At 42.7% G+C, this 13,860-nt stretch overlaps 1 protein-coding gene across 2 annotated transcripts; it reads left to right on the top strand.

Annotated features, from left to right (window-relative positions):
- Nucleotides 1–3,596: 3,596 nt before the first annotated feature.
- On the top strand, nucleotides 3,597–12,364 carry LOC148368178 (uncharacterized). 2 transcript variants are annotated; one of them, XM_088330245.1, is made up of 3 exons: nucleotides 3,597–3,870; nucleotides 9,513–9,815; nucleotides 12,004–12,364. In XM_088330245.1, the coding sequence occupies exons 1-3, from the start codon at nucleotides 3,762–3,764 to the stop codon at nucleotides 12,108–12,110; spliced, it is 519 nt and encodes a 172-aa protein (XP_088186371.1). In that variant the 5' UTR covers nucleotides 3,597–3,761; the 3' UTR covers nucleotides 12,111–12,364. The 2 variants fall into 2 exon arrangements, with proteins under 2 accessions (XP_088186371.1, XP_088186370.1); XM_088330244.1 differs by lacking the exon at nucleotides 12,004–12,364 and having other exon boundaries at nucleotides 9,513–11,856.
- The last annotated feature ends 1,496 nt before the right edge of the window (nucleotides 12,365–13,860 follow it).

The raw sequence follows: 13,860 nt of genomic DNA, 5'->3' as shown, positions 1-13,860 counted from the left end.
GCTCCTGAAAATATTCTACGAGACAGTAGTGGCGAGCGCCCTCTTCTATGCGACAGCGTGTCGGGGAGGCAGCGTCGAGAAGAAGGATGCCTCTCGTCTCAATAAACTGGCTAGGAAAGCGAGCTCTGTTGTGGGCAAAGAGCCGGACGGCCTAACAACAGTAGCTGAGAGACGGGCACTGGAAAAACAATCCATGGCATCCACTACACAGCATTATCTCCAGACAGAAGAGCAGTTTCAGCGACAGACTGCTGTCACTGTCTTGTACTACGGACAGACTGAAGAGATCTTTTCTTCCTCATGCCATGAGGCTCTTTAACTCCACCCGGCAGAGTAAAGGCCCACATTTATCCACACCACCTACATTGGATATTACCGAATCTTACTGCAATATGTATTCTGTGTAGCACTATTTAGTTACTCTATATAACACGCTACAGTGGGCATTTGCACGTCACACTGGGTATTTGTATATTGTATTCTTTTGGCTTTATTATTGTATTGTTCTCAGCTCAGGGATGTTGCTGGAAATGTGAATTTCCCAAAGCGGATGAATAAAGTATCTATCTATCTATCTATCTATCGATCTACAGAGCAGAAGTAAATGGAAGGAGACCAAGAGGAAGGCCGCCAATGACGTGGATGGGCGGAGGAAAGAGGTCTAAATCTAGTAGAAGCTAGAGCTATTAGGAATGAGTGGAGAGGTGTTGTGAAAGGATAGTGGGATTGTGGACGCGTTCTTAAAGATGGGCTGGGCACCCGTATGATGCGGCAGGGGTAAACCAGCGAAAGCTGTCGGGCCCTGCTGTTGTATCATCCTGACCCGAGTGACACGGCCGCTTTCTGGTGTCCCGTTTCATCTGGAGGGACCAAAGCATGGCCGTCTTAGGTGCCTAACTTGTTTGGGGAATTGGGTTGGCCACGGTCCAAATTTTTTTGTGAGTGTTCTTTTTTTTTTTTTTTGCTATTTTTTTCCTTTTATTTATAAAATGTGTTTTGAAGTTTGGGATCCAATTTTTCTCGGTACCAGGTAAGGCTTCAAGCTATCGTCTCACCTGTTAGGACACCCACGCTACACTCATTTGCGGGCATTTGGTTGCAAAAACAAATTCAGGCGAGAAAAAAACCCTTCTATATCTGTGTGTTCCAATTTGATAATTGATGATTTAATGTGAGTAGAACTTGCAATGGGCACAAAATGTTATGTACATATACATTGAAGGATTTTATAGTTTATACGATAAAATACAAGTTACATTTATCGAGCGCAATAAAGATTTTCACTGAGTGAGCTGTGGGTCACGCCGTTCCGAATGCGAATGTTTTGTTTAGTTCTGTTGATAACAGGACTCTGACGGAGGAGGCCAGACACACAAGGACAGACATTGAGGCGAGGTGGTGGAGCCCACGTGGGAGGTTTTCCTCGCGCGCCGACTCGCGGAAAAAGGCGTGGGCTGGAACAACTTCAGAAGATCGAAGGAGAAAGGAGGCTCGACGAAGACTCGAGCGACACTAATTCGGCGCTTTCGATGGAGTTAATTATTCAAGGAATTAATTCTGCCCCGGTGTGGAAATGCCGATCTCTTGTCTGTCTTTTCACAAAAAGAAATGAGCACACATTGTTAGGTGAATGAAGGTTATGTTTGGTTAATGGAGTCAGATAACTAAATCGAACAATTTGGTAATTGGTACATTTTTAAGATATATATATATATATATATATATATACCACAGCCATATCCCCCTAGTGGGAGGTGGCTAGAGTCATTTCTGACTCTTTTTGGGAGATTGATTCAGAGGAGGGGATTCCCAGCCCCCTCGTTCAACCCAACTGAGGTGTTGGGAGTCATTAGGTGACTCATTAGGGAGTCATTATTTTTAAGATGTGATTCCTAACAATTATATTATATATATATGTGTGTAACCGCGGTGTACCCGTCCCACCAAAGGTCCGAATTCACGCTGGACTGGATGATGAGGTTTTTATTGCACTTTCTTCAGATGAAATGAGTCACAACATTAGCTTCCCTGCTAGCTTTGTTTTCTTTGATCTCGTTGGCAGCTCTCTCTGTAGACTGCCAACAAACTCCGCCTCCCGGTCACATGTCAGAAGCCAAAACCAAACCCCACCCCATACCAGCAGGTGGCACTGTTGGACTCATCATTGCAGGACACTTACCAAAAACTATACACATATTTCAGCGGGAATTTCAATAAAACAAAAGCTATTATGACACCCGTTATATATATATATATATATATATATATATATATATATATTTTAAGGGTGTAATAAAAACTTTTCTCGGTTGAAATTCCTGCTGAGATATCCTCGCTGCTGCCGGGCTCCAGGGCTCCATGCCCTTACAAACTGTTGAATTTTTTTCCTGACAAAATACAAAATCATCTTACACCATATTTTTTTTCCAAACGTGTTTATTGATGTCGTTTAACATGTTGCATTGTACATGTTTTTCGTGATATCATATATATTGATCCCGGAAATTTTGTTGGAGATACGGAGTTGCTCGACACGAATGAGGTTTTTTATGAAAGTAGTTCAAAACTGAAGTCTCCTGGATGTTCAATGTTGAAGGAAAAAATACTTGCAATAGAATGAAGTAGAATTTTCTTCTTCAAATGATGAATTCATTTTCTGCATTCAATTATCGTTGGTAATGTAACAATTAAAGGGATCACCACAAAGCTGTCTTTTTTCATGTTCTCCTTTTCTACTTCCCTTTTTTTCTTCACTTCTTTATACGACATCATCATTCGTCATATAATACATCAAAGCAAGCGAGTCGTTGGAGAGCCGGCTCTCTTGAACGAGTTGAGCCGAAAAAGCCGGTTCCTTAAAACGAGACGGACTTCCTTTCACTACGTCAAACCGCTCGCTTCGTTTGCAACAAAAAAAAAAAACGATACTGAGATAGAGGCTACCGCAGCGAACTTGCTTGACAGCAACAAATCTCTTAAAATGCTAAAAAATATATTTAAATGAATGAGCCGAATGAATAAATACACAACTTGGTCCAAAAACAGGAAGACAAAGTATTTCCAAATTCTAAAAATGATGCTTCGTTTCCTCATCACTCCCTCAAAAATGGACGTTTAAGTACCTATTAATCATCTAATGTCATTTTCTTTTCCTACCTAAGGACAACTGGAGATATCATATCAGAAATGGGAGAATGAAGGAATGATTGCAATTTCGAGCCAAAGACTTATACAAACTATACAAACATATTTCAGCAGGAAATTCAACAAAACTCCCGTTACACCGCGTTACATTTGAAATTTTATCATGGTTTATAAATTGTTGTGTTTTTTTCATTTTTAAGTTTTTAAGTATTTTTCAAGTTAATGTTCCGTAATATTGCAAGTGTCAACAACAACAAGTTAGCCACATGAAAATCAGTTTGAAAATGAGGACGTTGCGATTTCTTCTCAATGTACTTCCATTGCGCGAAGTTGCCCCGACCAAGATGGCCGCCACGTAGGCACGCGAGTTGGCGGGCTGCTACAGCACGCTCACCTATGCAGTCGTCTGTTTGTATCTGTGTCCCACAATCCATTGCGGCGGTGTTCGGAAGGAGAAGCTGTCATGGCTGCCGCACCACCGCCGAACAAGAGAATGTCGAGAAAACAACCAAAAGTCCTGTAGTCGACTTTAAACGAAGTCAACTCGACAGAAGTATCAATTTAAGGTCATTTTCGAAGGTGTGTTCGTGGTGTTTTTTCGTTCAAACTTGGAGAAAATGTGTTCCAGTGGGGAAGGACCTTTTCAAGAGAAGCTTCGGGGAGCCAAAGAGGAGACCGAGCGAGAACATCCAGGACCGGACGCTCTTTCCAAGCAGCTCGGGGAAGGTCCGACATTTTTTGCTTCTGCTACATCCTGCGTATAGATTAGAATAGATATGCCTTTATTGTCATTGTTACAACATGGATATGCCGTGACAACGAAATTGGACGACTCCAGTTCCACATTTACAGTGAGGATAAGGAAACAAAGAGATAAAGGAACAAAGAACTAACTGTCTTTGTTGTAACTAGGCTTCGTTTTCCCTCAGAGGGGGTGGGGGGTGAGGGACAAACAGAGTTGGTGGATACAACTGGAATTTTTGATGTTTGATCTTAGATTACCCATAGTCCAGTGTTTTTTTTCCGAATTGCTCAGTCCACAATTGAATGGATTTGGGAGTACAGTCCATAAAAATGCTCGATGAAAGTCGCCGCCGACGATAAAGCTCCGTTGGGGAGCAAGCTGCTGTTTATTGATAGCAGCGGGCAGGAGATTTAGCGCTATGCTAACGTTAGGATCCAGTGAAACTGTTAGCGGTGGTAAGTAAACAGCAAACACAAAGACCACAGTTAACTCTCCCGGTACATAGAAGGGTCTGCACGATACTGCCAGAAACTCCATATCGAGTGAGCAGTGTGTGTCTATGGTTCGGCTGTTATTGTAGCGCGTAGTCTCCAATCCCTGTTTTTACCGGAGTCTTCGTCTCGTTCGAGCCGGTGATGTAACGCGGCGTCGGAAAAGCCGAGACTCCGTGATGACAAAAAAAAATACTCCAATTCCGGACGTTGTTGGTGGCGATCCGCAGCTCAAATTCACTCATTGTGGACGATGGATCTGGCGTTGGTTGAACATGCGTGGGAGCGCTCAGGGGCGTTACTAGTGGGGGGTGGCCGGCCCCTCACCCACGGACACCCTCTGCCCACCCAAAGAAAAGTGGATATAGTAATGAGGGCAGTCGAGGCAGCGCATACATCATCTCGTATAGAATTGTGTATGTCAGTGGACACGAGCTTGGACTCTCCTGCCTCTGCAGCGCGCAGTGTCCCCACGGAGGGAGCAGCCCTCCCCTGCATATTGCTTTGTAGTAGTGAGAGGAATTCTGTCTTTTTATAGAGAAGCGACTCTTTTGGCTCGACTGACCCAAATTAGACGGCTCTTTTTGTCTCAGAAGCGGCTCTTTAGATTGTTTTTGTTGATTTAATGATACATGACTAATTGTTATGTAACAGGATGCACAAAATGTCTTAAAAGGGGGAACAATTCAGTAAAAAAAGAAAAACACAAAATAGACAAAATGGGGAAAAAAAAGTAAAAAAACAAAGTCTTAAATGTAAAAAGAGAGAAAAAAAATAATTAAGCAATAAAAAATGAGTAAAAAAAGTTAGATAAGGAAAAAAAGCTAGGAAATAGTCAACTAAAGAGGAAGAAATGAATATAAGGAGAAAATAAGAGAAGCAGCAAGAAACTGCAAAAAGAAACAAAAGAGAAAAAGAAAGCAAAGAAAAACAATTTTTGGTCCTTTTGTTCAGTATATTACCAAGAATAATGTAATATTATGCAGAAAAGGAATGAATCAAATCTCTGATGCAACAAAAAGAGCGCAAGAACTCTCTCCCGTCTCTCGCCCATCGCCGAACGTATATACGTCGGGATCCCCGTTTGCAGAATTCCGAGACGTTTTTACTAAATAACTGCTTGCACCTCGTTTTGAAGGGGGATGAGCGCTCGTGAGGCCCCCTCTCGAGGTTTTGAGTTTTTCCTCGCCCGCATGTCGGTTTCAGATCAGGTCACCCGTGCGGTCCTTGGAGATATCTTGTGATGAAGGGCCAAACGAAGAAACGAGTCTTGACTTTTGGAAGCATTATTCCTATATATTCAAAAAAATGAAGGTCAAAAAGAGTCACTGATGGAGGGAGACTCGTTTGAAGTGTCGAAATTGGACAGCCTTTAGTAGTATTACTATTTCAGAGTATATTTTTACACCTTCTGAATGATCAAATCCTCAAATGCCACACAGTCAAACAAAATGTGCTGAACAATGAGCTTTTGCCTGGAAAGCGGGTCGAGCGCTTTTCTTGAATTTGGTCTCAAAATATATGCTCTGGCACTTTCCCAAAATCAATTCAAAGTACCGTATTTTCCGCACTATAAGGCGCACCTAAAAGACTTTATTTTTTTCAAAAGCTGACCATGCGCCTTATAATACTGTGCGCCTTATATAGGGATCAATATTAAGTTGCAAAGTCTCGCAACTAAGGCAAGCAGCCGCCGACTAGATTTCCCCGCGAACGCGGTGTATGCTGGGATTTATATACCGGCGTTTCATTTCCTAACCAATGTGTCAATCATCATTTGAATCCGTCACTTTTAGCTAAAGTTATTCGGAGGAAAAGGGGGCGGATCCTTTTTATCATTTACAGGCTCGCATAGGCTAAAGGGGCAAAACAAAGCCTGCGATTGGCCGAAAAAGATGAATGTAAATCACACGTTGGGTTGCACTACGGCATAGAGAAAACATTTTTTACTATTCTGTATTTGTAAATATTTGACTCTCCTGGATTCACTACACTCACGGTATTAAGAAGACCATGGTTATGTATCATTATTGAAGGTGATGGCTGCAACAGAACTTAGGTGAGCTATGCGGCTTTATATTTTCCTGGTATCTTGTTTTAGAACGATCTTGATGTTTCTGTGATGAGTCTATTTTTAAACTGTGTTTTTTGTCATATGCACAGTAAAGAATCCCGTTTCCCTGCATAGTAAAATTCTTACTTTGCTGTCCACACAGTTGCCAGCAAAAAATAAAATAGAAACTAAGAAATGGTTGGCATTTCTTGAATCCCAAGACTTTAACCTTCCGAATGATATTTGGAACGATGCATTTGAGTGACATTGTACGACACGTATTTGCTTCTTTGCAAGCTTTGGGATTGTTAAAGGGGTAATCAGTTGGACTGAACCATCTGACTGTTTTGTCCACGTTCCCATTGTAGCGCCTTATAATCCGGTGCGCCTTATATATGGAAAATATAGGACCAAAAACTATTTTTGGGGGGTGCGCCCTATAACCCGCTGCGCCTTATGGTGCGGAAAATACGGTATTTTGCTCTTTGAGTCAAAAAGGGCCTCGAGTCAAGAGCTCAGGTTTGGGCTTCGGAAAGGGTTTTCGAGTGATTTTCCGGTTGCAAAATAGGGGCAAGAGGTAGAAACTCGGGTTGAGGCTCCTTATTTGGATATGAGACTGAATTTTAGGGTCTGAAACAGCGTTGGAGCTAGGGTTATAAACTAGGGTTTGAGCCCCCTATTAGGGTTCTCAACTGAATAGCTTTGGAGCTAGGCTTATAGGAAGGCTAAGGTTACAGTTTAAACCGGGGTTAGGTCTAAAGTTAGGGGTGAAGGGCTATTTTCTAGGGTTTTGGCTGCAAGTCAGAATTTTCAATGATTTTAGGCTTCCGAAATAAGGTTAGGGTCTGACACTAAAGTCTAGGCTCCCGTTCTTTTGATCGGCTGTAGACTTTCACTCGCCACGACGACAAGCGCGGCCTCCCACGACCTCCTCCAATTCCCTTCACGTTCTAGTTTCTCCACTTCAAGACTTGCCACGAATCTCAAACCTCCTCTTAAGGGTAGTCCAAAGTCTTCTTTTCAAGATTCTCTCCTCCCCAAGAACTTCCCCAGGTTTCCCTCTCAAGTTTCCCCTCCTTGTCCCGAGACCCGCCACTTCTAGCGTTTTCTTTAAAGGTAGTACCAGGTAATGTATTTTCAAGATTCTCACCACCCAAAGATCTCCTCCTCAAGATATAGCTGCGAAAAAGTATTTGAACACCCGGGAAAATATTTGGTACAGTAGCCTTTGTCTGCTGTTAGAGGTCAAACGTTTCTTGTCGTCTCTCAGCAGCTTTGCACACACTGCAGGAAATTTCTTGGCCCACTCCTCCACACAGAGCTCCTCTAGATCAGTCAGGTTTCTGGGCTGTCACTGAGAACCTCTGAGTTGGAGCTCACTCCAAAGATTTTTGATCGGGTTCGGGTCCGGAGACTGTTTGGGCTATGCTAGAACTTTGATATGCTTCTTACGGGAGGCAAGTTTATTTGTATAGCACAATTCATACACAAGGCAATTCAAAGTGCTTTACAGAAATGGCAGACGGGTTAAAAACACACAATAAAAGACATTAAAATGTAAAATGTGGTTTTTAAAATAAATTAAAACCACAGATAAAACATAATCAAATCAATGAATTCAAATAAGGTCAAAGTGAAGAGTGCAGATAGAAGCCTTTCAGTTGAACAGAGCTGTTTTCAACTTGGACTTTAACACCGTCAGAGTAGACCCCTGTCTGACGTCGTCAGGAAGACTATTCCAGAGTTGAGCTGCATGCAACTGAAACGCAGCTTCACCCTGTTTAGTCCTGGCTCTGGGCACCAGCACAAGGCCTGTCCCTGAGGTTCTCAGGGTCCGAGATGGTTCATATGGGACCGACATGTCACAGATGTCCTTTGGTGCTAGACCATGAAGAGACTTTTACACCAGCAGAGCTGTTTTCAAGTCTATTCTCTGAGCGACGGGAAGCCAGTGCAGGGACTAATATGGTCGTACTTCCTGGTTCTGGTCAGGACCCGAGCGGCAGCGTTCTGGATGTTCTGCGGCTGTCTTACAGCTCCTTTAGAAAGTCCGGTCAGAAGGCCGTTATAGTAGTCTAACCTGCTAGAGATAAATGCGTGGATGAGTTTCTCGAAGTCTGATTTAGACAGTAAACCTTTGATTCTGGCAATGTTTTAGAGATGGTAAAAGGCTGATGATGTTATGGATTTCATGTGGCTGTTAAAGTTCAGGTTTGAGTCCATTATTACCCCGAGATTTCTAACCTGATTTTTAGCTTTAAAACTAAGTGATTTTCTCTGGCTTTTTGTGGGTCAAAGACAATGACTTCAGTCTTGTCTGAGTTGAGTTGGAGAGAGTTGTTTTGGTTCCACACAGTGATCTGTTGAAGGCAGTGACAGAGTGAGTTCACGGGCCCATGTTCACCTGCTGTCAGCGAGATGTAAATCTGAGTGTCATCGGCATAGTTATGGTAGGACACGTTATTACCGCGTATTAACTGGCCCAGGGGCAGCATGTAAAAATTGAACAAGAGGGGTCCCAGGATGGACCCTTGGGGGACCCCCAGGTCACTGCCAATTGGTCTGACACATAGTCTTCCATCTGAACAAAATACTTCCTGTCCTCGAGGTAAGACTGGAACCATTTCAGGGCAGGACCAGAGATGCCTACCCAGTCTTCTAACCTCTGCAACGAGATCACATGATCGACTGTGTCAAATGCAGCACTCAGATCCAGCCACTCCTTGCTTTTCCTGGCCGGGCGCTTCGGGTCATTGTCGTGGCGGAAGACCCAGCCACGACCCATCTTCAATGCTCTGACTGAGGAGAGGAGGTTGTTCCCCAAAATCTCACAATACACGGCCCCAGTCATCCTCTCTTTAATGCAGTGCACTCGTCCTGTCCCGTGTGCAAAAAACACCCCCAAAGCATGATGTTATCGCCCCCATTTTTCACAGTAGGGATAATACTTACTGATCAGTAGCGCCTAAGCCTTGAGAATTTTTTTTACGTTTTGGCACTCGGGGACAACGCTTCTGAAAACGTTACGGCACTGAACGAGTTGAGGGCAATAGAAATAAACGTGACTTGTGTCTTGCAGACGTCAGCCAAGAATATCTTCCTACTGCGCGGGAGAAACCAGAGTTGCCTGCCGTTAAAATTGAGGATGAGGAGGAAGAAGATTTGAAGCCCTATCACGTTAAGCAAGAGACGGAAGATGGGGAGCCTGTTCACGTTAAAGAAGAGGAAGATGTTCCAGTCTTGCGAGTGACCGGGGTTCGTTCAACCGTCGAAGATCAAGGTCAACCTGAAGATAACGGTCGGCAGGAGCTTCTAAGCATCAGCTCCCGTCAACACGTGGAAACGGAAGATGACGACACGTCCCGCTCCGCAAACGCTGAAGGTGGTAACGCATGTTCCCAGTGTGGGAAAACGTTTCGAAGCAAGTATTATATGAAGTTGCATATGAAATTCCATGCTGGGGAGAAGCCTTTTTCTTGCTCAACTTGCGGTCAAAGATTCACCCAAAATGGACACTTGAAAATACACCAACTAACCCACACTGGCCAAAAGCCTTTTGCCTGCTCAGTTTGCGATAAAAGATTCACCGAAAGTGGGAGCTTAAAAATACACTCCAGAACCCATACTGGCGAGAAGCCTTTTTCCTGCTCTGTTTGCGGTCAGAGATTCACTACAAGTCGGAACTTTAAAAGTCACACCAGAACCCACACTGGCGAGAAGCCTTTTTCCTGCTCATTTTGTGGTAAGAGATTCATTGAGAGTGGGAACTTAAAAAATCACATTAGAACCCACACTGGCGAGAAGCCTTTTTCCTGCTCCGTTTGCGGTAAAAGATTCACCGAAAGTGGGAGCTTAAAAATACACTCCAGAACCCACACTGGCGAGAAGCCCTTTTCTTGCTCAGTTTGCGGTAAAAGGTTCACCCTAAATGGACACTTGAAATCACACCAACTAACCCACACTGGCGAGAATCCTTTTTCTTGCTCAGTTTGTGGTCGAGGATTCATTTCAAGTCAGACCTTAAAAAGACACACATTAACCCACACTGGCGAGAAGCCTTTTTCCTGTTCAATTTGCGGTAAACGATTTGCCCAGAATTGGGACTTAAAAATACACTCCAGAACCCACACTGGCGAGAAACCTTTTTCCTGCTCAGTTTGCAGTAAAAGATTCACCAAAAATAGAAATATGAAGTTACACACTAGAACCCACACTGGCAAGAAGCCTTTGATTTGACCTGGTGACAAAAAAATATCCATTATTGTCAAGTCATTTTTATTTGTATAGCCCTTAATCACAAAGTGTCTCAAAGGGCTTCACAGGTTATTACACTATATTACACAGACAATTTTTCAGACTATTATTGGACACTAGAAATGACACACAAGAACCCACACTGGCGAGAAGACTTGCCTGCTCGGTTTGTGGTCAAAAATTCACTAAGAGTTGTTAATTAAAAACATTCAACTGGCTAAGTATCATACAGGTCGTTTATAGGAACATAACAGCCACAAAACCATTTGCCCTCACCTTTTTCCAACCACTGACTGCTACCACGTCAAAAAAGCCACATTCATTCATTCACAGGAAGTGAGCAGACTCTCCAGTTGTATCATAAAGATTTGAAACCCCAAAGTCTTCATATGGATTCAAAAGATTCATGATTTGCATTTGCGTCATGTCTCTTGATAGATGATCTATATCCTCTTGTGCCCGCATACAATTTTGCCTGTTATCAACAAGTATAATTCTTATAACAATAAAATGGCCGACCTAGGTCCCCCCAGGGTTGGGGCTTATTCTCACCAGAGCCCCAAAGCTTGGAGAGCCTGTGGTTCTCTCCGTCCCTGTTGTACGGATGAGAACAATCCCCGTGAAGTCCGCCGCCAAAAGAGATAGGAAGCTTTATTTCTTCATCTTTCTGGTTGGCCATGTGCTGCTTCTCACACACTCTTCACCTGAGGGTCTTTTTTGTTCTCAAAAGTACACAAAAAGGGCTATTGCGACAACCTCTTTGGTGTTTTGAGCAAATATCCCAAGTTGGCACGCTATGAAAACAGTCCCTGATTTTTGAAATGAGTCTATTATCTTCAATCCGGGTTCATTGATCGGTACTGTTGACCTGTTGCGTCATTCTTCCACCTTCCTCCTTGCTCACACTAAGTGCTTGTGTCAACAATGTGCTTTATTCTTTCGTTTGATATTATTTTTTTTTTGTCCTGTGAATAAAACGTAGTTTAATCAAATCAAACTGCCTGCATTATTTGTGGGTCGATGTTATTTTTCTTCTGGTCCGATCAATCATCATTCATATCAACGAACTCCAAAATTGATCATTTAAAGTTGTGTTTAAAGTTACATCCTTCATGATAAATGCTAGACACGGGCTATTTCTAATGAATTTGTGTCAGAAACCGAGAGCACCGCCTGCTGTCCGAATTGGAAACCGCCAAATTAGATTCTGAACCAAATAAATATAATTGAAAGCCATTTCAATTGTTATTTTGGCCATAAAAGAGTCAAAACTCATGTTACGAGTGATGACTTTTGCCACTTTTTTTTTTTGCCAGAATCGAAACTTAACGATGTGCTAAGGCAAGACAAAACAGAAAAGGGACATGGATTTTCCTGGACCGAGATGAAGTTGAGACTGGAAATCACCATGACCACATTGTAAGAAAACATTCAACTGAAATATGAACTGTTGTGTATATACAGAACAATCATCAGTGGCCCAATTTCTTCCCCCTTTAACAATCGAAACTAATAATGTTCAATTTAGTCCGATGCTTCAACCTTTTGTCATTCAAAATATCAAGATTTCATAGTACACTCATCCCTAAACTCTAAATCTGACGTCGCTCACCGAGGACATGGTCTTGGAGCCATGAAGTTCCACCAGAGTACGTAACATCCTAAAAAGGTTTACTCCAAAACACACCATAATGGATACAAGAAAAAAAACAGCCGAAAGGTATCTCTGCCTTTTCAGCCAATCGCGGCTTGGCTTGTCGGTCCTCAGCCCGCCTTAGCCTATTAGTCCGTATTGCTAAAAACGACAACGCCTCCTTTACCTTCCAAGAACTCTAGCCAATCGTGACCGCTTCAAATGATAATCGACACATTGCTCGTCCAATAAAATTCGAAAAAAGTCAAAGATGTTTCGATTGTATTCAACGAAACCCTGAAATAAGTGTCGCAACCAGTGATATATTTTACGCCCCGTTTTTACGCGCACGTATGGAGAATTGGGATGGACGCGGAACGATCATTCAAGCGATTAAAACTCTCGCAATGTCCGTGAAAAAATTTGTGTCAGAAACCGAGAGCACCGCCTACTGACCGAATTGATTACCACCAACTTAGATTCCGAACCAAATAAATATAATTGAAAGCCATGTGGTAATGTGTTGTTATTATGGCCATGAAAGAGTCAGAATCCACGTTACTTTTGCCAGAATCAAAACTTAACTCTGTGTTAAGTCAAGATAAAACAGAAAAGGGACTAAGATGAAGTTGAGACTGGAAAGCCCCATGAATATAAGGAACATGAGGCTTTTATTCCAGTTGCTGCCATGAGCGACTCAACATACGCGCACCATGTGGTCAGCACCTCCGCTGGTTTTCAACATTGTTAGCAGCGCGCTGGAGACTGCCAAAAATATCCGCCTTCCGGTCATAAAATCAAAGGCTAGACTAAACCTTACTTCATACCAGTGTAACGACCCTCAATCATGCGCGACACAAGGGTTGACGGTCACTCGGTTTTTTGCCTGCATTCAGTAAACAAGACAAAGAACTTCTGTGCATGACTGCAATCGTCTAAAACATGAACCAAAATACAAAAACGGGACATCGCTCAACATGCCGCACCTCGTGGCGTGGTTGCATCGAAACACGTTGCATCATCGTTTTAAGCTACATTACTTTACTTTTAATGAGTGTTTTTTTTATATATACTTCATTTAGCACAACTTATATACAAAGATAGTTTGTGAAAGCAGCTCCTATATCTATCAAAATATGCATTTTTTTATCCAACTGACATTGGGCACAGCTTACCTTCAGCACGATGTTATTGAGCCGAAGGTACGGCAAGCGCAGAAGACCATAACGTGGCAAACCAAAAAGACGGCCGCACAGCACATGTCTTAACAGCAGGGTTACTTTAACTGGATTACTCTCAATTACTCTTAGATGACTCCAAGACCAAATATGCTCATAAAAGACAAAAGAAACTCAATAGGAATCAAATGATGACTCCCAACACGCGGTAAGCTTTCTCTCCTGGCTTCGATCTCCGGCAAAACCAACATCAAATGCGACAGAAACAAAATGAAAAACTGTTTGGATTTTGCCAACATCATTTTTGCCGTTCCATGTGTTCCGTTACTCCCCAAACCTGCACAAAATGCAGTCATTTTATT

This window comes from Urocampus carinirostris, chromosome 3, assembly GCF_059441175.1.
Source record: "Urocampus carinirostris isolate Australia breed hairy pipefish chromosome 3, RoL_Ucar_1.0, whole genome shotgun sequence".
NCBI lineage: Eukaryota > Metazoa > Chordata > Actinopteri > Syngnathiformes > Syngnathidae > Urocampus > Urocampus carinirostris.
Note: the sequence above shows the minus strand (reverse complement) of the source record. Positions and strands in the feature narration are given on the sequence as shown.

Coding starts and splice junctions, on each gene's coding strand:
- LOC148368178 (XM_088330244.1), top strand. CDS start 3,762: ATGTGTTCCAGTGGGGAAGGACCTTTTCAAGAGAAGCTTCGGGGAGCC. Junction 3,871..9,512: donor TTCCAAGCAGCTCGGGGAAG/GTCCGACATTTT, acceptor TGTGTCTTGCAG/ACGTCAGCCAAGAATATCTT.